Source organism: Cervus canadensis, chromosome 9 (assembly GCF_019320065.1).
Source record: "Cervus canadensis isolate Bull #8, Minnesota chromosome 9, ASM1932006v1, whole genome shotgun sequence".
In the NCBI taxonomy this organism is placed as follows: Eukaryota; Metazoa; Chordata; class Mammalia; order Artiodactyla; family Cervidae; genus Cervus; species Cervus canadensis.
Genome location: NC_057394.1, coordinates 9,919,968 through 9,943,141, shown reverse-complemented (window position 1 = coordinate 9,943,141; position 23,174 = coordinate 9,919,968). Strand labels below are relative to the sequence as shown.

The following is a 23,174-nucleotide window of genomic DNA, read 5'->3' as shown; positions in this document are numbered from 1 at the left end:
TCATTGTACCTTTGTGTTTTAACTTGCTTTCATGATCATGATCAGCATCTTACCATAGCTTTATGATTAGTCAATCTGCATTTTAATTCACTTGTGGTTAGGTGGTTCTTATATCTTTTTTTTTAAATCAAGAATTTATTTTGAGAGGTGTCCATGGTACTATATTCTGACTTCTTAGATGGGTGATAATATTCTCTGGTAGCTCAGGTGGTAAAGAATCCACCTGCGATGCAGGAGACTCGGGTTTGATCCCTGAGTCAGGAAGATCCCCTGGAGGAGGGAATGGCTACCCACTCCAGTGTTCTTGCCTGGAGAGACTCCCATGGACAGAGGAGCCTGGTAAGTTGTGCAGTCCATGGGGTCGCAAAGAGTTGGACATGACTGAGCGACTAACACACACACACACAAGGTTATCCTTACAGTTGAAGGACTTTCGTCTCATAAAGGTGAAAGATTATGGGGCTTGAAAATTATGGGGCTTGAAACAGCTGGATTGACACGTTATTGACTTTTTGACCCAATATCAACCCTTGAGTAATTACCAATACCACTGACCACCACCACCATCACCATTGCCTCCCCCACTCCCTCTCTGGCAAAAAAAAAGGAAAAAGAAATGAAGGAGAAATGAGAAACCACGTGGAAGAGGGGAGCCCCTTTGAAGTGATGTGTGTGGGGACCTGCCGCTCTGGGCGAGGAGCAGCCATGGCTGCTGAGGGAGGAAAAGGCCGGAGGAAGGCTCTGGCTTCTCTGCCGTTGATTAGGAATAATTAATCATTGCCTCCACCTCTCAAGGGAGTCACGATTCTGCTATCACTGTGTCATGATTTGGGTTAGCCCAGTATCAGGGATTTTATTATGATCACAGTGTGAATGCTGTTATAGCAGCCGTGTTGTCTCTTAAGATTACTTTCACTCTCCTGCACCATCGTGCTTTCTCTGTAGCTGAAAACTGTCTTTTGGTTTGTCTGTATGCTGGCTTAGGTTTCTATGTTACTTATCACTGATTTATCCACATACTTGATCTGTGTTTCATTATATTCAGACCCATTGAGGTTTTTTTTTGTCACTTTGCCTTTGTGTAGCAGTCTGTGGTTTCCTTTCATCTGCTACATTCCCCACCTCTCCTGAGAATTTCATATACCTCTCTTTTTAAAAATTTCTTTTCTCCTGGACTTTTGTCTTAATCACTGTTGGTTTATTCCTTTTTTTCCCTGCAGCATATCTTTAAGTAGCTTCCTGAGGACTGATGCATAGGAGCTAAATTGTATGAGAATTTGAGTGAGTGAAAATGACTCTATACTTTTTTTTTTTTTAAGTTAATTTTGTCCATGCCTCGCAGCTTGTGGGATCTCAGTGCCCTGACCAGGGATTGAATCCCAACCATAGCAGTGAAAGCACCAAATCCTAACCACTAGACTACCAGGGAACTCCCTATGTTAACTGAACTTTTGAAAAAGAAATTAATAGTCTCTATTGTGGTATACTCTGCGTATCATAACATTAGCTGATTTTGAGTATACAAATACAGTAGGTTGAATGTTTGTGTCTCTCCAAAATTCACATGTTGAGACATTACCCCCCAGTGTGATGGTTTTGGGAGGTGAGGCCTCTGGGAAGTGATCAGATTATGAGGGGGTGCCCTCATGGGTGGGCTGTGTGCCCCAGAGAGAACCTTGCCCTCCTCCATGTAGGGACTCAGTGAGAAGGTGGCCGTCTGTGGGCTGAGACGTGGCCTTTACCAGACACTGAATCATCTGTTACTTGATCTTCAACTTCCCTCCCAGCCCCTCGGCCTGTGAGAAATACATTTCTGTTGTTTATATGCCACTCAGCCTGTGTTACTGTTACAGCAGTGCACACGGACCAAGTCGACGAGTGGTTGAACATGTGCAAAGTTGTGCTCAAAGGGCAGGATCCAACTGTGGGACATATCATCACCCCATAAAGACCCTTATGATATTTTATCCCAGAAAGTCTAATTGCGGGTAGAGTGGTGTGTGTGTGTGTGCGTTGTATCGCTACTCTTGGAGTTTCTAGGTGCCTTTACTGGTTTTTTGGATAGAGTTTCTTTTTTTTTTTTTTCTCTGTCCCTTAGCTGCTCTGTTTCACTGGGCATTGTTGTTCAGTCGCTAAGTTGTGTTTGACTCTTTGCGACCCCGTGGATTGCAGCACAGCAGGCTTCTCTATCCTCCACTGTCTCCTGGAGTTTGCTTAGATTCACTTGGCCTATCGGATCGTTACTCTGAATTCCTATCCTTTCTCGGTGGTTACATCCTCTCTTGTGGTTTAGCTGTGGTTTTTCGGGGGTGGTCAGTACCAAATCCTATTAGTTGTGATATTCAAGTAGTTGGTGATAGGATTGTATCTACTCCCGAGGACAGAAAGAGCCTGTCCTCCCACCATTCTCCTTGTCTCAAAGATCCAGAGATCAGAATCCAAGTAACATACATGGACCACTTGGATTCATTGGCAAAGAGAACAGGGACTCTTCTGAAGCCTTGGTTAACTTTCTCTCCAGGGCCCATGAGTCTCTGCAGGGTCCAAGCCGTCTTCATACCTTGTGCCTTTCATATTCTTCCCTGGAGTTCTCTGAAGCTGGTCTCTCAGTTCCTCCCAGCGCATGAGAGAGAAGAGCCTGTTACTTGTTGTCAGCTGTCACTGCCCCCAGATACCAGTGCTTCAATATCCTCCGTGGTTCCCTGAGTCCGGGGATATAGAGACACTAGAGAGGAGTGAACCGTGATGGTATTTCCCTCTTCCCAAACCAGAAACATCTAAGCTGGGTTATCTGGGCTCTTTAATGAGCTGGAGGGGAGTCTGTGGACCCTCTGAAATTGGACACACACTTTACCAGGGAGAAACTTGGTGAGGTTCTAGACTCTAAAACAGTTCAGAACAGTCATAGCTGACCAGTGGGAGCTCATTTAATCATTGTTTCAGTAGATTATGAGCATCCTCTATTTTCACTCAGCACCAGTAAGTCCTAGCCCTGTTCCTTCCTAGCTGTGTGTCTGTAAGCAAGTTCCTTAACTTCACTATGCTTCATTTCCCTTATCTGTGAAGTGACAGTAATGTAGCACTTGCTTTATAGGATTGTAAGCATTAATGAATGAATATTTAACTGCTCAGAATAGAGCCTGGTTTATAGTAAGCATTCACTTTTCTTCCTAACTAAGAATCTTACCAGTAATATTCTGCATGCTATGTTGGTTAAACATTGGTTAATACGTTCACTGTTACTGTTGTCATTATAATTTGAAAAGCGTGTCAGTAACTTTTTTTCAGATGGTGAACTGGGCCACAAATTAATTAATAATAACTTCCTCTTATTCTTTAGTCAGTTGATTGAAAAATTATTGTTGCAAATGAACAAGCATAGCTGAAATCCTAACTTCTTCGGAAGAAGTCTCCTTTTCATTGTAAGGGTTTTGTGTAAGAGAAAAACAGAGATGGAACTCTTTCTTCTGAACATGAAACTCACAAAAGGGTTACATTGATAAACTATTTATCCTTAGGTCTTTGTGCTAAAATTAGTATTTTGGATCCTGACTATACCTTTCCAAATTGTGTGTGTGTGTATAATTGTTAATTTCCAAATTCCAAGTAATTTTTAGATTTTATTGTTTTTGAAAAGCAGTCTTAATATTGTCTACAAAGGCAAAAAAAAAAAAAAAAGGCTAGAAAACTCAAATAGAAAGGAGTAACATGTTAAATTTAATGCCCAAACATGGTCAGCTGGCTATTCCACATCTTGGAGAACAGAGATCTAAATTGTATCCCCTTGGTTAGACCTCAGTCAGTGGCTTATACTGATTGCAACATTGAAGGAGGAATCTACTTTTGCTGTGAAAGAAAAAGTGTAGTAACGCTGTTGAAATTCTCTGGAGGCCGGATACCCCCACATCCCATCAGAGATCCCATCAGAGATATTTGTATTGTATGGAACCTTGTTTTCCAGGAGCATTTTAGGAAAACCTTTTTAAGCATCTTGATTCTTATCCTTCGCAGTTTCACACATTAAAAAATTAAGAATTATTGCAGCCTAAATCTGATTTCTGAGAATTGACTATAACTGAACAAATATCATTTTCTTATTTCAGAGCAATTTTAAATTTTAAAAAGTACTGGAAGAGTTTAGTCTTTTATGGAGTTGAGGTGTTTGACTGAAAGAATAATTGGTGGAAATAGGAGAAATTACAGGGAAATGGATTTGTAATTAATTTGTAAAATTCCCTTCTTGCCAGAAGGAGTATTTTAGATCTGGACAGAATTTGACATTTTGATTGTATTTGAAGTCACAGAGGCCAGGATTCTCAGACTGGCTGGAGCTAGCCAGAACTGGAATATTATGGAATATTTGAAGTTACTTTCCTAGGAAACTGAGAATATAAAGAAGGGTATATTATACTGTCAGTTAATGTCTTTCTTTGAGTCTTACTGGAAAATTGAAGGAAAGAAGTTTTTGTTAAACAGACATGAATAGTTAAATTTGTCAGACATTTTTCATTAGTTTTTGTTTTGAAGCATTTTGTAAGCTATGTTGGTGTCTTCGAGTTCTAGAACTCTCCAAATTTGTTACCGTATTTGTTTTTTGGGGTTGCCACAACAGCTCATCACGGACTGGGTGGCTTAAGCAGCATTTTCTTGCACTTATGGAGACAGGAGTGTAAAATCAAGGTGTGGCAGAGTGGCTTCCTCTGGAGCCTTTCTCTGTGGCCTGCAGGTTAGAGCTCGTCTTCTCGTGTCCTCTTGTGGTCTTCCTTTTTTGCTGTGTGTCATCTGTGTCCTCATCTCTTCTTGTAAGGACATCAGTCATATTTTATTAGAGCCCTCCTTAATGACCTCATTTTAACTTAATTGCCTCTTTAAAGGCCCCATCTCCAAACACAATCATATTTTGAGTACTCGGGGTTAGGACGTAAATATATGAATTGGGCGGAAGTGAGGGGAGTACAGTTCAACCCCTAATAGTTCTCTTATCCTTTCTTCATCTGACTGTTTGTGTGGGGGTCAACAGGAAAGTTCTGTAATAGAATTTGTTCAGTTTTCAGCACCACCCTTGAATGTAGCCGTTATTTTCAAGGTGAGTTTACAGGAATGGTGTGTTGGGGCCTATTTCCCAACATGCTATTTTTCTTTGAGGCCTGTGGATCAAAATTTATTAACTTTAGATCTTTATTTTGAAATCCTGTATTCCCAGGAGGTAGAGTTTCAGTGTTTTAATAGGTATATGTTAGATTCCATTTTGGACAAAGAATCTCTCTGACCTGAAAAAGCAAACCCAAAAATAATGACATCAGTTGTCCTTTCAGGCCAGAATAACAACAAACGAAAAAAAGATAGAGACCTATTATGCCAAATACCATTATGAAACCCAATTTTATATAACAGGACAATTTCCTCATATTTCAGCAGGTAATCATACCTATATTGCTTTACTCAGTTGAATCGAACAAGTTCTTCTTTCAAAAGATGGCTTTCACAAACCGGGTCTTTGTAGTATCTGTCAATCAGACTTGTATTTAATAAAGAAGTTACTTTAACTTATGTTAATTTAACATAATATTATTTGGGTGTTAGAACATTCTCTTACCATATACTTCTTGTGAGAATCTCACGTGTCTTGTCTGTAAAATGAAAGTGAAACAGGGAGCAAGTTCATGAACAGGGGAGGGGTTTGATAAATTTCAGTGCCGTGCAGATGTTAGTTATGATGTGTACATGGGTCTTCTGCTTTTAGAGACAGCTTCTGCCTTGACTAAGCAGCTGGGCCTCTGTTTACCACCTTAAAAAAAAACTACCCTCTGTTTAAGGAACTGTGAACACTTTACAACCAGTCCATCCTAAAGGAGATCAATCCCGGGTGTTCAGACCCTGATGCTGGGAGGGATTGGGGGCAGGAGGAGAAGGGGACGACAGAGGGTGAGATGGCTGGATGGCATCACTGACTTGATGGACATGAGTTTGAGTAAACTCTTGGAGTTGGTGTTGGTCAGGAAGGCCTGGCGTGCTGTGATTCATGGAGTCGCAAAGAGTTGGACACAACTGAGCGACTGAACTGAACTGAACACTTTACATCACCCTCTTTCTGAATAATGGCCAAGTTAACACATAGTTCATTGATTTGATGCCTCTCCTCACTCTTTAGGACTTTCTTCTCTTTTAAACTTGTGGTTGTTGTTCAGTTACTAGGCTGTGTCCAATTCTTTGCGACTCTTCCCTGTCTTTCACCGTCTTCCTGAATTGCTTAAACTCATGTCCATTGAGTTGGTGATGCCATCCAACCATCTCATCCCCTGTCCCCCACTTCTCCTCCTGCCCTCAGTCTTTCTCAGAATCAGGGTCCTTTCCAATGAGTCAGCTTTTCACAGCAGGTGGCCAAAGTAGTGGAGGTTCAACTTCAGCATGAGTTCTTCCAATGAACATTCAAGTTGATTTCCTTTAGGACTGACTGGTTTGATCTCCTTGCAGTCCAAGGGACCCTCAATTTGAAAGCACCAATTCTTTGGTGCTCAGCCTTCTTTATGGTCCAACTCATATCTGTACACAACTACTGGAAAAACCATAGCTTTAGCTATATGGACCTTTGTCAGCAAAATGATGTCTCTGCTTTTTAATATGCTGTCTAGGTCTGTCATAGCTTTTCTTCCAAGGAGCAAGCGTCTATAAACTTGAGTAATTATTTAATTCTTTAGTAGGGTGGGTTTTGTTACAGACATCTAAATGAAACACACGTTTAAACTTTTAAACATGCCTCAGTGTTAATACTTACTTGAAGTTAACTTTAGTGTGTAATTAAAATTTGCCTGAATCTTGTTCCCCTTGAGGAATGCTTGCCTGTTATGTAGTTACCCATTCTTAAAATGCTTAGAATTATTAGATAATCAACATAATAAAGTATATTTAAAAGTTTAAGTCAGAGAAAACACATTGAGCATATTATCTGCTTTTGGTTATTTAGCACAATGGAAGGGTTTTTACTAAAGAGACGATAATGTCAATCAAGTCAGATATCTTTACCTTAATAATGTTTCATTATATAAAAACAAAAACTTTGGTGACGTTGCTTTAACTTTTATTAATTTTTATTTTACAATTATTTCTGATGTCTATAAAATTTCTAAACATTACTAAAAATACCTGAACACCCTTTACTAACATTTACATTTGCTTTATTTTTATCCTATACCTGTATCTTAATTTCTCTTTGTCCTCTTTACCTGAAACATTTCAAAGTAAGTTGTAGGCCTGGTGCTCCCTTACCTCTAAACATGTATCCCCTAAAAACAAGAAAGCTCTTTTACATTGCCACAATACCATTATCAACATCAGAATATTAACATTGACATATTGCTCTCTCCCACAGACCATGTTCACATTTCACTAGTTGTCCACTAATGTCTTTTATAGTAAAAATACAACATTTTAATATTGGTTCAGGATCCTATATTATATCTGCTTGCCATGACTCTTTAGTCTTTATCTGGAGCAGTTCCTTAGTCTTTTTTTTGTCACCTATGACCTTGACATTTTTTTTAAGTGAGCACAGGCCATTTATTTTATAGAGTGTCCCTCATTTTATGTTTGTCTTTTTTCTCTTGAGTATATCCAGAAGTTGCGTATTCAGCAACAATATTACAGAAATGGTGTTCTTCCGTGAGGAGCATTAGAGGAGACGTGCAGTGTCTGTTTACCCCATTACTGGTGATGGTGGCTTGGTTACAGTGGCATGTTTTGGATTTTCCCACCGGAATGTTAGCGTTTCTCCCCTTGTTATTAATGAAGGTATTTTATAGGTGGATACTTTAGGACTCTGGAAATATCTGTCTTTCCCTCACTAGTTTTGGATATTTCCTAATTGGTATTTAGGACTTCCCAGGTGGTGCTAGTGGTAAAGAGCCTGCCTGCCAGTGCAGGTGACTTGAGAGATGCAGGTTCGATCCCTGGGTCAGGAAGATCCCCTGGAGGAGGGCATAGCAACCCACTCTAATATTCTTGCCAGGAGAATCCCATGGACATAGGAGCCTGGTGGGCTATGGTCTATAGGGTCGCAAAGAGTCATACATGACTGAAGTGACTTAGCATGCAGGCACGCAGTTGGTATTTTGAGGAGGAATAAAGCTAAAGATCACAGTGGCAGTGGCAGAATTTATGATTATAACTTTTACAAAGGCAGATAATGACAACACAATTCCAGAAACATTTAGCTTTTCTAAGTTTATTACTATTGAAATTTGATACATCAAGTACTCATGTGAGGTGAAACTTGGTTTACTTTGCCACTGCATTTGATAAGCTCAGTTATTCATATTTTTGGGGAAATACGTTTGAAGCAAAAAATTTGAGGGAGTGGCAAGAAATCTAGACTCAAATACTGACAATAGTGACAGTTTGATGGTGACCAAGCAGACAACTAAAGTGAATTTGCAAATAGATCTATAAAAAACTGGCTGGCCCTGACCATCTAATGTAGGCATATATAACTGTACATACTCATAGATTTTGAGTGTGATTATGTATGTTAACATGGCATTTGATGATTGTCATTTGTACCTGTTTGAATAAAAGATTCATAATGAGATTCATAATTGGCTTTGCCAGTGCTGATTTATAAGCTCTTGATAGAACCTGCAAGACTTCCTAGGAGGCTCAGTGGTAAAGAATCCACCTGCCAGTGCAGGAGGTGCAAATTCGATCCCTGAGTCGGGAAGATCCCCTGGAGAAGAAAACAACCCACGCCAGTATTCTTGCCTGGAGAATTCCACGGACAGAGGAGTCTGGAGGCTACAGTCCATCGAGTTGCAGAGTCACACACGACTTAGCAACTAACAACAACAGCAGAGTCTGCAAGGTGGCATTGACTTGATAAATACGTCTCAGTCAATAATTTGCCTTTGAGAATTAATAAATTCTGATTTGGATGGGCTTCCCTCATAGCTCAGTTGGTAAAGAATCTGCCTGCAATGCAGGAGATCCTGGTTCGATTCCTGGGTCAGGAAGATCCACTGGAGAAGGGACAGGCTACCCACTCCAGTGTTCTTGGGCTTCTCTTGTGGCTCAGCTGGTAAAGAATCTGCCTGCAGGGCAGGAGACCTGGCTTCAATCCCTGGGTTGGGAAGATCCCCTGGAGAAGGGAAAGGCTGCCCACTCCAGTATTCTGGCCTGGAGAATTCCATGGACTGTGTAGTCCATGAGGTCACAAAGAGTCGGACACAACTGAGCAGCTTTCACTCTTTTTGGGCTTGTGTGTGTGTGTGCGCGCGCGCACGCGTGTGTGTGCGTGTGTGCGTGTGTGTGTGTGTGTTCTCTCCATCTCTCTCACGTTTTTAGCTAGGTATTTATTTTGCTGACCAAACCCCAAGGTTCATGTACTAGAATGTCAGTACATTAATCTCTAATGCACAGTTGTACTATCTGGAAGATCCTTCACTCATATGTTTCTTGGAACTAGCACATATTTCTTTGGGGCAGGAAATTCATGGGTGAAGACCAACAATTTGTTTGGTGAGGACAGAGTCACATAAGGGAATTGGGTTTTATAATGGGTTAGCCAGAAATTTCATTCAGGTTTTTCTGTACAGTGTTCCAGAAAAACCCGAACAGCCATTTTGGCCTACCCAATATTTTGAATGTTTAAGGCATTGTTTCTAAATGTGTGTTCTTTGGAATTCTCAATCCATAAAGATTGTCTGCAAAAGGAGGAGGTGTACGGTTAAATAAATGCTGTACAGTCTGCTTTCAGGGAGTTCTGAGACGTATTTACAGATTAATGTGTTTGAGGAGACTTTAAAAAAAAAAGTAAAAACCTGTTAAACTTAGATTAACTTGGTGTTTCCCAAATAGAAGTTACTCAGAAACCTTGTCCCGCCCCCCCACCCCACCCCCGACAGCAGTCCTCAGAATAGATGTTTATTAACATCATACTTTCAGAGGTTGTTTTTTATTCTAGGTTGGACGTGGTTTTCTAGGTTGGACATGATGAATCTGTTGGTTTACCAGAAGCCAGTGTTTGAGTCTTTTTTTTCTTCTTATAACCTTTTGTTTCAGTTAACCTTTATTTTCCATTGATTTTACCTCCTTCCCTTCCTTTTCTTTCTTTTTTGTTTTATTTAATGATATTTTTAAAACATTTAATGAATTATGTTTTGACGTGGGAACAATTTTTTCTCTTTGTAACCTCTGTTCTTCTTAAGCATTGAGTTCAACTTGCACAGGGAAACTATTTTTAAGTTTTCAGGGATATGGGGTAGACATGGTTATTTAATCAGTGTTATAAGATGCCTGATGATAATAATAATACAGGGTCTAAAGGAAGTGCTTCACATATCCTGTTGAATAACTTTGGAATTCTGTTAAAATGTATTTAGAAGGATTTCTCTTAAAAATGTTTAAATTTATGTTTTCCTTTAAAAAGACATATTTCTGTTATCTGAAAAATTTAGGTACATCAGACTATTTTGTGTATTTTAACAGTACTTGAACCTCAGTGGATATTTAAAAAAAATTCTTTAATGATTTTGTTTTTAGCAGGTAGTTATTATTTTAGTTGTCTGCTGATTTTATTTTGTAATAATTGCGGCTCACTAAGATTATAAAATGTTGTGTTACTGTTATATAACTCTAAATTGGGTTAATGTGGGTCCAGTTTTAGATTCTATTCAATATAAGTTTAATAAACTTTTTTCCTATACAGTTTTAAGGAGGTCTTCTAAGGTGTAACAGAGCCTTACAATGAATTTGGGTGTTTAGACTTCCATAATAATGTATTTTATAAAAGATAATAGCACATAATTGTTTAGCTGTTTATCTTTACTACATGCTTTCTTATCCATTTTTCCATGAGAAAGAACAGGCAGCTAATATCACTTCTGGAGGGATGTAGATTCCAACCCTGCCTCTGCCACTTACTAGAGACATGACTCTGAATTTGCTACTCTTTCATTCATTCTTTCAATGTGTATTTCTTTGTCTAGTATATGGTATGTGCTTTTCTGAGCGATAGATATAGAAGGATGAAATTAAATCATTTTGTGAGCTTTTAAAAATGTTTTCTTACTTAACAAAGGTAGTGGTTAATATTGATATAAAAAGCCCTTGGTCACATAGTAGGTTGAATAGTTAGGGTGGTAAGATGCATTCTCACGTGAAATTTATTTCGAGCAATAACAGAATGGCTTTACATTTGTTCCTTTCTTATTATATTTATCATACAGAACCCTGTTTCTCTCAAAACCATGTTTTGCTTTCAAAAATATAGGTTCTAAACTATCTAATAAAATCTTTACTTAAGTGTCGCATATATTTTACAAAGGGTAGATGCTTATTTTAGTGATGATTTGTCATTAAAATTATGTCAAAATGTCTTAAAATGTTGTTGAAACTGTAAACAAACTCATAACACACACAGAGCTAATTATGGATGCCATCTGTTTATTTTTACAAAGCTTTTTTTTTTTTAAAGACCATGGCATTGTCTGCTTATGATAAGCTTCAAGATTATTATAATGACTAAGTCCTGTCCTTCAATTAGTGTAGTTGAAGATGGAAAGACAATTGGTCTGTTCATTGACCTTTTCCCATGTCAGAGTGTATGAAACATAACATGTCATGATACAGAAACTATAGTGAAGTGCTTTTAAAACATGCTTAATTTTTATGAGAAAGGAAACTGGTATCAAAGCAGCCGATGTGGCCAAAGTTGAAATTCTCAAAACTTATTCAAGGCTTTAGGTGGAAGGCAGATGACCTGCCCTTTACCAATGCCCTCAGTGGCTTTATTTTAGCTCAGTTAAGTTTAGGATCTTGTCAGCAATCGATCAGATTGATAACGGTGTGTCTTTTGGTATCCCTGTATGTTTGTGCTTGTTTCTGTACATGTGCATCCCGTGTGCTAGGGTGGAAGGCCAGGGATCCCCACGACAGCATCGTCCAAAATAGTTATCAGCAATTTGCTGAGACAGCAGTGATTTCACTGGCTCAGTGTTGCCATTGTGCATGCTAAGCACTCCCCACATCGGTCTGGAGGGAAAACAACCTGCAGGATCCATCTGCTCCTTTCTGCTACACTGCATTGATGTAAGAGTACGCTAATCTGGTTGCTTGTCAGGACAGGTTAGTGAAAGCATGCAAGTGGGTGAGACTCAGGCTGGACTAGAGCTTGGAAAGTCATAAGCTGCCTCTGTGGATGCCGTGCTAAGTGTAGCAGAACAGGCTGATGATCAGCCACATTGAGGACTGTAGCTATAAATATGTAGTCTTCAGTGAAGAATTAGTATAAAATTAAAAGTGTTGAATGTGGTTGGACCCCATCAAAATAAACACTGGGAAAGTAGTACAGACAGTTTACAAACACTTTGGGGTGTCAGTTTTTCTTGCCCAGCTTTGTACTATATAGTATCGCCGCTTTAATTTTATTCTCTCAGATAGTTTTCAAGTTAACTATGATTAAATATAATTAACCTCATTTTGCCCAGAAATTGTTGACATTGTCCCTGCTTATTTCTATTTATTTACTTTTTCCTACATCTGTTGGAGCTTCCCTGGTGGCTCAGCGGTAAAGCATCTGCCTTCAGTGCAGGAGACGTGGGTTTGATCCCTGAGTCGGGAAGATCCCCTGGGGAAGGAAATGGCAGCTCACTCTAGTATTCTTGCCTGGGAAGTCCCATGTACAGAGGAGCCTGGTGGGCTGCAGTCCATGGGATCGCAAAAGAGTCGGACATGCCTTAGTGACTAGACCACCACCACCACCACACCTACTGATGGGCAGATCTTGGCCTTGCAGGTTGAGCATCCCATCACAGAATGCATCACTGGCCTGGACCTGGTCCAAGAAATGATACGTGTTGCCAAGGGTTACCCTCTTAGGCACAAACAAGCCGATATTCCCATCAACGGCTGGGCGGTCGAATGTCGAGTTTATGCCGAGGTAAAGCGAACATTGGGAGGAGGGATGATGGGAGGAAGGGTGGTGTTTGTGTCCCGAGTCATGGGACCACGTATAACTAAACAACAAGGTAAAGTTAGCGTCCTGTAACTTGGGGTCAAGTATTTGATTATGTAATTCAGAGCTGAACCAGAAAAAGAAAGATTAGATCATTTTGACATAACTCAAAATAGTTTTAAAGGATTGAGTTTAATTAATTTTCATGTGTTGTTTCTGGATGGAAGAATAGCTGCTAATCAGTTTAAGGAGCGAGAAAGCATTAGTTCAATATTCTTGTGCTTGAATGGACCGTGGGTTTTGTTTTGTTTGCTTATTTTCAAACCACATTCGAAATAAACAGGAGCATTTATTTCTGTGTGTATGTTAAAGAGCTACCCTAGTTACACGTCAGGTGTTAACTTGGTGTTTAATTTTTTTTTTAACAGTTTTTCCCCTAATAATTTTATCTCTTACATGAATAATCGCAACTAAAATTTAAATTGCAGAGCTCTTAGTTCATAATTTTAATTATGAATTTTACTCATAAACTCTCAGTTCAGTGCTTTAATATTATTTTATAACTATATTAACCACATAATTAAGCAGTCAGCATCTGAAAATGCTTCTCTCAAATGACTAAAACAAAAATGCAAGGAAACATTTATGCTATCTTTTACTTTTAGACATTGAAGCCTGTCTGTAAATAAAAAGCAAATTAGCAGTATCTGTGTTTAAGAATCCTGGACCTTGTTTTGGAATGCTTTTCAAGGATCTTGAGAAATAGGTCTCAGCTTAGTTATTTTTCTTTACATTATATTTTGAGTGGTATTCTTTTTCTTCCCTATTGTTATGACACTGAACTTATTTAATATTTATTCTGATGATCTAAGATATTTACAAACGGAGCATGTATCTAGAAGCATGTGCAGAGTTACTTTTCAGGTCTTTATTTGGAGAATCAGAACACTCAAATTTTACCATATGTGAGCTGTTTTGAGAGTAAGAAAAACAAATATCTCAGTGCACTACATTTGTTGTTCTGAACTTGAGTATGTTTTGATGTAGCGCCTAGGTTACTTTATTTTTGCCCAAGGCATGCTAAGAAGATTTATAAAAAGTTGGAATTTTACCAGTTTCAATAAAGTATGATCAAGGTCAGGCTAAATTCTGCTTTTAGTTCTGTTTGATTTTTTAAATACACTTCTCAGTTGTCTAGAGTGAGGAGAAGACAATAATATTCTGAAATCTGTGATTTGGTAAATAGGCCCATAAATGCTTCTTCATTGTATAAATATTTAACCTTCCTTGTGCTGATTTATATTTCAAAGGCTGTGCTTCCTGTTCTTTGAACTTTCAGGACCCCTACAAGTCTTTTGGTTTGCCGTCTATTGGGAGATTGTCTCAGTATGAAGAACCAATATGTCTACCTGGTGTAAGTCATTAAGCTGTAATACCAAGTGAGAGGTTAAAATCTTGATTTATGTCACACTTTTATGTTAAAGCTTGTCAACACCAAAGGGTGTAAATTGAATGACAAGTGAAATTCATGGGGAATCACAGTTTTTTGTTTTTAATATTTTGTACTTTATGATGTGCAGGAAAGTCAGAATTCACCTAATAGGGAAGTCTGGAGACAACTGGCTTCTAAATAAATGTTAGTTCCCGATGTTCCCAGTTCTTCTGAAAATTGTAATGAAGAAGTTTGTGGCATCCAAAGAATGGGGAATGACTTTCCTGTATTACAATTTAATCTTTTCAATAAATCTATCCAGCTTCCCCTATATAGTCAGATGTCAAGAAATTCCAGCACAAAATCAAGTCGTTAATTGAAATGGATTAAGGAAAACAAAATGTGCCTCATTCTATTATGTGTCGAGGACTTTAAGAAGAAGATAGTATGTATACCAGTTAAAAGTGATCAGTGTTCACTTTATTTATACTTCTGTATTTAATGGCTGTTACTTAAATCATTTTTCTTGCGTAAGAAGAACAAGGACGTACCCTTTCTGTTAATCAAGGTAATAAGTGTGTATATATGTGACATTATGTTAGCTACTGGCTGACGGGGCTGTACCATCTGTGAATATGATTATTCTGTTTGATTACTGGTATGAAGATGGTGAAAGATTACAGGAAGAAGTCTGAATTTGAAGATGTTATTGGATATATGATTTATTTCACTTTTTGAATTGTTTTTGCCCATGTGCTTTCTAAAGGGACTTGACCCCTTCCAGGCTTGGAGACTCCATGCTGTGTTCAAAGCCTGAAGGCAGAAAAAAAAAATTGTAAAGATTTAACAGGCATTGTGTGACGTTAAATGGCAGATGAGAAAACAAGTATCATAGGGACATACTTAAGCATTTTTTTAATCAAACAAAAAAAGGATTAAATAAGAATTCATAATGATTACTCAAGTTGTTAGAAGTTTTCACCATGTTGTAACAGCTAACAGGATGTCAAACATTTTGCCCTCGCAAGTTTTTGCAATTTGCAATTTTCAAACGTGAGACCTGTTGAAAGTACAAGTGATAATGGACAAACTCTACCCCCTACGGTCTTTGTCCCACCAAATCTTTCTTCAATTAATGCTGCAGCAGGAGTTTTATGTAATAACATTTGCAGTTGTGAGCCATCCATAGAAAGAAAAAACAATTAAAATGCCTTAAATGTTCTGCTTACTGCTGTTATTTGCTTGTGTGAATGTTGCATGTCAGCTAAATGGACCAAGGAATAGATAAAGTGACTGGGTGCGGGAGCGTGCACACTAGCTTTGTCTATCATTATTGCTGGGAGCAATCAACTTGATGTCAGCAGGACAGTAGATGCGTTGACAGCTGTAATTATGTATCTCCATGGTGATCACTTTTGGCCTGTCATGGAGGCCCACGAGTCCCCTCCCTTGGAAGCATTTAATCAGATTGGGCTGTCACTTGTCAGGTAGACATGGCAGGCTGGGAGTTGTGCTGAGGGGGCGAGGTGAATCGAGAATGAAGGGTAGGACTTGGCTGGTAGTTCACAGGGTCCACCGTGTGAAGAAAGATGTTTAAATTATGCCCGAGGTTTCCGAACAAGGATTTGAGACTCTCACACAGGTGCCTGGGCTTTGGTGGTAATGGTGGGTTTTCTTCCTTGCTGTTTTAAACCCCATCAGTTTTAACTCAGGAGATCCTTTGCAGCACTTACCTTTTTTGGTCACAAGAATACCTACTTCAGAGTTAACTTTTGGTTTGTACTTTTCACATTCTGTAAGTCTCCTGTTTGCTTATGTGGCAAAGGTGAAGAGTTTCTTCTTATCTTTGATGACTATATTTTGTAAATGTGTTATTTTCAGACCACAGCTTTGTTCTGCTCAGAAGTTTGGTTTCAGTTCCACTTGACTCTGTTCTTAAAGCTTTTAGTGCAAAAGCTAAAATGTATTTTTGGTATAAGCTTTGTTTAATGGAGACTTAATTTGAATTTTAATTCATTATTAGAACTCTTTTTTAAAAAGCTGACTATCACTTGGAAAAAAGCTGCATAAACAGTAAATTATAAGTCAGAGTTTTCATGTTTTGTTACGGTTTTAAATTGGAAATGCCAATTTGCTTTACAAAGATATTTGTTGATTGTATGTAATACATCTTTATTTTACCATATATATTTTTAAATGGAAATGATGTAACTTTTGTGATAATAATTTTAGTAAATAACAAAGACACAGTTGTATCTAAGAGCCCTAGGTAACTTAACTTTTAGGATGGTGTTATTCAACGTAACTAAAAATTTAAGTTATGAACTATAGGAGAATGTAATAAATGCTCTTTATTATCTATTATTTTACCAGTGGATTGAACAGCAAGGTTCCGCACTAGTTTTGTAGCAGTTTATATAGCAAATGGTAGCATATGTTTAAAATCAAAAGTTTTAGTATTTGTACCAGTCTCAATTTTAAACACAGCTTTAGTAAGCATGCTATGATTTTAAATAATGCATACTGGTAAAATCAGCTCCTTAACATTTTACTACTGAAATTTAAAAAATGCAAATTCCAAGATGTCTTTTCTATTATGTAACTTGATCCACCAGTTGTCACTTTGGGGCCATTTAAATGTGGCCAGTAGGCAGATTATGATATTATTGCTTTTACAGCTGCCCTATTAATTCTTCCCTAGTTTTTATAAACACCGTGAATTTCATAGAGCTTCAATTTATGCCCTGAGGTGTGTTTTCAGAAAATAAGAAAGCCAAATATATGTTTTAAGTGTGCTGAATGACTTTCCTTTAGAATGACGGTTTTTCTATATGAATGTGAATGCAAATATAAATATATTTTTGCATGACACTTTCACAAGCATATACATAAAAGCACTCTGGGTATGTGCTAATGTTATCTTCCTAAACCTTACAAAGAAGATAACAGTAGTATGATTATTTTTTTTAAGAGAATGAAACCATGGTTTATCTTTTGATGTCACCGTTTAATAAAGCCATCATCGAACTCTCATGTGGATATCCTAGACAAGAGGGTCTACATGTGGTCCCTTGATAATTGCTTAAATTAAAATATTAAAGGCCTAACAGCCGCTGTGTTGACCTTTTTCTGCCTTGCTGCAGACAGATGAGCGGCTGTTTATGAGGCAGGCTTCTTCCCACAGGTGAAGAGCTCCGTGAATTTGCCTCTTCTCTTCCCACCCCTTTACCATGTTGGGCATCAAAGTCCTGCTGTTCTAGCAGCTTCCATTAAATCCTTCTGTCCTCGAGACCCCTAGGACATGCTTGACTGTCTCGACTGTTTTGATTAGCTTTGAAATACTTCAGATTCCAAAACTTCAGCACAATAATTTAATAAATACTTCATCCTCAGCAACTGCTCATTTGAAAGTTTTACATGGCTAACCTTTGTGCCTTACTGCTGTTATCAAACAGGGAGATGAAAACAAGACTCAGCGATGTACTAACTAACTTGTTGGCTGGCTAACAGCAATCAGCTTCTTCAAAAGAATATTTTGAACTTGTGCTTTTTTTTCCCCCTCCCATGAAAATGGCAAAATCAGAACTCTAATTGGGGCTGCGTCCTTACAAAGCAAAGCCGTGAGAAAAGCTGTGTAAACATTAAATTCTCAGGGGACTGACAGTAACAGAAAAAAAAAAAAAAAAAGCATTTTACAGTTGAGAGGGTGAGGCAGAAAAGGAAAGTGTTACGGAGATGAAAGCCACAGGACTAGCGTTCCTATGGAGCTGATGAGCAGAGTCTTGATGCATGGCTTGGCTGGGGACCACACTGGAATGCCCGGAAGACTCATGCTCTGTTTTAGCTGGAAGACACCCTCCAATTGCTCCAAACACATCCCACTATAATGATGGAGAAAGTTTTTTTTGTTCGTTTTGTTTTTTGCTCTTTCTTAGTTCCTTCCTTTAGTGGATTAACAAAAATATATACATTGAACTGTGTAATAACAGATAAAGATAATTTGATCTCTCTCTGTTTTTAGATTGTTTTTCTCCTTCCTGGAAGCAGAAATGTTATTTGAGATTAAAATTATCCGTCTGCCTCATGGAAATTAAATTTGTTGTTAGAAAAATAGCTTCACACTGTGAACTCTCTTTTCTTTTCTTTCTCCCAGGTCCGAGTTGACAGCGGCATTCAACCAGGAAGTGATATTAGCATTTATTATGATCCGATGATCTCAAAAGTTAGTTCGACTCTTAACGGTTCCTTTCAGTTTTCTTCTGAAATGACAATGGACATATATAATTAAAAAGTCTGGAACGGGGCCTTTACCTGAATCATGTGCCGTAATTAAACACATAGTTAGGGCCACCAATGGAAAAGTGAAAGCTGGGCAGCTTTTCTTTAAGAGAAATTTCAACATCATGTTAGTTGCCAGCACTCCCCGCTCCCCAGTCTAATCACACTGTCACCCTGAGCCCCACAGTAACAAACTTCTCTAACCAGTGGCAGCAAGCTAGCCCAGTACAGAGAGAAGGAGTTACGTTGTTTCTTGACCAGTCGTGAGCATGGCCGAGATGAAAGTATGAATGACGGGGTGATATCAAGGAGTTGAGGTAATAGGCTGTGTTTGTTCAGAGGACTTTTCACCTTGTCGCTTCGGTTTTTATGAATCAGTAATTACTTACGTAGATTTAGCATAATTAAATTTTATGTAAGACTATGAAATGTCTTTTTGAAGTTTGACTTTCCAGAATAAATTAACCAGTCCACTTAAAATTTTAGATCCTTTAACATGTTTGAATCTTACAGAATGTAAAATTCTGACTCTAGTAGTTCAAACTGGGTTTTATTTAGAATATTTTGGTTTTTTTTTTTTTTTTTGGACCTTGCTGCTCAGTTTGTGGGATCTTAGTTCTCCAACCAGGGATTGAACCCAAGCCCTGGCCGTAAGCACACTGAATTCCAACCACTGGACCATGAGGGAATTCCCAACCCTGTTTCTTAAGATGGTTTTTTTCCTTCCAAGTGTGCTTTTTTATGTAGTTGTAGTAAACAACCCATTTTTTCATTTTTCTTTTTTCACTTAAGTTTTTACACTAATATTGTTAAAATAAACTTTAGGTGTTTTGTTAGAGAAATACTGTTAAAATAAAAAGTACACAAAAATATTATAGATACATGGTTTCATTTTTAGATAAATTATATTGCTGTTCAGAAAAATCACCTGAAAATTAATTTTCAACCTGGCTTGATATGGAAGAGCTAATTAAATGTACCAAAAACTTGCAAACTACAGATTGTCTCATATAATAACCAGAAAATTATTTTATGAATAATTCCTGTTGCCAATTTGTATAAGGTCTAGTGCACATAAACAGGCCCCAAATCATACAGAAGAGTAAGATTTTCTGTTTTTCTAACACAGGAACCTTAGCTATTCAGGGTGTCACACTTGAGAGAAAAATAATAATCCTCCGCTATTCCAGATGTTTATATTCATCCCATCCTAAATGTTGACAATTTTGATAGCTTTCCTTTCAGATTTTTTTATGCTTGTTTTTGTTACATTTTGGTTTACCTCAAACAACTCTTTTCTGTGATAGTGAAATCTAGGAGAAAAGTCTGAAATAGCTGGTTTCTGATATTTGTTTAGTTGAAAAAATCTTAATTGACATAGTTTGTACTAACAACTGAATGAATGAAATTTCAAAATATATTCTGAAAATGTGTTATGAAATATTGTAACTTTTACTAGGATGAGATGTTTGACTTATGGATAGATTGATCTCTGCCTGTCTATGTAAACGTTTGTTTGTTTGCTTTTAGCTCATCACCTATGGTTCTAATAGAACAGAAGCGCTAAAGAGAATGGAAGATGCCCTGGATAATTATGTTATTCGAGGTAAAAACAAACACTTGAGGTTATGTTATTATACCTGGAGCCTCATACTAGAAAACAGCATGAAGGTTTATTAAGTAGAGAATTCAGCAGAACATGTGCTTACTACGTGTTTTAAGTAGAAATAAGAAAAGCTTGGATTAAGCTGACATACTAATTAAGAATATGTATTTCATTTTCTGTAGCAATCCTATACTTTACATCTATATCTGACATGAACTTATTTAATTGAACTTATCACTTATGACCTCTCCTGGATGAACATCTAGTACTCTTCATTCTGGAGTCTCTTTATTGTCAAGTGCAGTTAAACAGCCAATTTTGTCTATTACTGTCTTTGTTTTTTTGTTTGCATTGTTTTGAAGTGTGAAACTTAAAACCATATGGAGATTAAAACACAGTGACCCCTCTTTGACTACTATGGGAGTGGTAGTCAAATTGCTTCTCTGAATTAGAGCAAATTATAAAATATTTTCTAGCAAATGCCATTCTCTTACCTCATGTACATACAGAATGCGTAACCAAGTGTGATCCTGCAAGCCTTCAGGGTGTGTGGTGATAATGGTATTAGGAACAGCCATTAAATTTAAATAATTAAAGTTATACTTACTCCCCTTAAGGAGTAAATTACAGGTTAAATTTTATTAGCAACTTTCATTAGTAATGAAAAGATCATTTTAGTTTAGCCTAACATAAATTATCATCAACTTCAGGATAATGGACTTTCATATCAAATTTAAAGTGTGAAATATGAGTTCACTTTGAATTATGAATAAATTGTGTGGGTCTAAGAACATCCTTCATCTTCTGTAGCATCCTGCTTCATCTTATCTAGCATTCAGCTGTAGTAACACTGGTCTTCCCTAGTGACTCAGTCAGTAAAGAGTCTGCCTGCAATGCGGGAGACCCAGATTCAATCCCTGGGTCGGGAAGATCCCCTGCGGAAGGAAATGGCAACCCACTCCAGTATTCTTACCTGGAGAATTCCATGGACAGAGGGGCCTGGTGGGCTACTGTCCATGGGGCCACAAAGAGTCGGACACGACTGAGTGTGTTTGACAGCCACAAGAACATCCGTGAGAAAGACTGGCTATACAGTTTGGCTCTTTTCTGGTGATTCACTTTATATAGCAGTGAGGCTAGGAGGCTGAATTTTGGAGGCTGAAGTGGTGGCATGGTGATGGAGTGTGACGGTGGTGGAGTCTTCCTCAAGCTCGTGTGTAACTTTCATACAGTTTCAAAAAACCTCCATCAGAGTGGACACAGCCTGTCGGTCATGTCTTGACAAGTGACTGCAACTTCTTGTGACGTAGAGAAAGTGCTCTGTTCTCTGGGTGTCTCCAGCCCTGAGACGGAGCCCAGCTTAGCAGTGGAGCAGGTCAGACCCTTACTTTGCCCCTTGACCAAGTGCCTTTGTGCAGTGAACAGTCTGGACAGCTGTCCAGTAGCAGCCCAGGACAATTTAGTGACTGTTTTTAAACATCTACTTTGCCCTGCTAATTTTCGTCTGTTGGCTGATAAGTCATGCAGCCATCACTCACGCTGATGTTTTCTCTTCTAGCTTTTCTCTTGTTACAGCAGGAGAACTGTCTTCCCTCCCTTCCCTTTTACTGTCACCCTTTTTTCTTCCCATTTGTTAGCTAGTAAGTGACAAGGATTGTATCTAACCTCATGTACTGGTGATTCACCTCCATCTGTAGAAGGAAAGCTCTCCAGTGAACCTAGATGTGATTGTTAACAGTGCCATCAATATTCAGAGCTTCTAAGAATTTGAAAAATTCCCTTCACATTCTTTCTAGCTATTTTCCTAGCTCCTTTTTAGCCCTAGTGGTATAGTGTTTGCTGGTTTTATAACTCTGCTGTGTTCTACCAGAAGCAGCAGATGCATATTTTCTCTGTACATTGGTTAAGTCAGCCTTGAGAGGTCTGTTGTGCTACAGAAATAATATTGCCGCAAAATTATCCTAGTGCATGTTTGAGACACATATCCAATTTGCGTGTGTGCGTGTGTTTGTATGTGTTTAACTATACATAAGTAAGTGAAAGTCACTCAGTTGTGTCCAACTCTTTGCAACCCCATGGACTACAGAGTCCATGGAATATTCCAGGCCAGGATACTGGAGTGGGTAGCCGTTCCCTTCTCCAGGGAATCTTCACGACCCAGGGATCGAGCCCAGGTCTTCCACACTGTGGATTCTTGACCAGCTGAGCCACAAGGGAAGCGATACATAGACATAATCCAGGTACTTGGCAAGATTATTCCCAGAGGACTTTAAAGTATTTGTATGAGTTTTCTATATATTCCCCATGACACCCACATTCCTGCTCCATGATTGCATTTTTTTTATTGTGGTTGTTAAATTATTGTTGTTGTTTTAGTTAGTAAGTCACGCCTGACTCTTTGAGACCCCTTGGACTGTCGCCTGCCAGGCTCCTCTGTCCACGGGATTTCTCAAGCAAGAATACTGGAGTGGTTTGCCATTTCCTTCTCCAAGGGATCTTCCTGACGCAGGGATCGAACCTGTATCTCCTGCATTGGCAGGCAGATTCTTTAAGATGGTGGTTAATTTCAGTTCAGTTCAGTCATTCAGTCGTGTCCGACTCTTTGTGAACCCATGAATCGCAGCACCCCAGGCCTCCCTGTCCATCAGCAACTCCTGGAGTTTACTCAAACTCGGGTCCATTGAGTCGGTGATGCCATCCAACCATCTCATCCTCTGTCATCCCCTTCTTCTCCTGCCCTCAATCTTTCCTAGCACCAGGGTCTTTTCAAATGAGTCAGTTTCTCGAATCAGGTGGCCAAAGCATTGGAGTTTCAGCTTTAACATCAGTCTTTCCAGTGAACATTCAGGACTGATTTCCTTTAGGATGGACTGGTTGGATCTTCTTGCAGTCCAAGGGACTCTCAAGAGTCTTCT

General features: G+C 38.6%; 1 protein-coding gene across 3 annotated transcripts in view; it reads left to right on the top strand.

Annotated features, from left to right (window-relative positions):
• The window catches only part of PCCA (propionyl-CoA carboxylase subunit alpha), a 346,711-nt gene that overhangs the window by 153,842 nt on the left and 169,695 nt on the right, over positions 1-23,174 (top strand). For 2 of the 3 annotated variants that reach the window (XM_043478359.1, XM_043478362.1), the window contains 4 exons: positions 12,785-12,928; positions 14,283-14,357; positions 18,529-18,597; positions 20,184-20,259. In XM_043478359.1, the coding sequence (XP_043334294.1) occupies positions 12,785-12,928; positions 14,283-14,357; positions 18,529-18,597; positions 20,184-20,259 (364 nt within the window). The remainder of the gene's footprint in view (positions 1-12,784; positions 12,929-14,282; positions 14,358-18,528; positions 18,598-20,183; positions 20,260-23,174) is intronic. The other variant, XM_043478360.1, reaches the window with a different exon arrangement.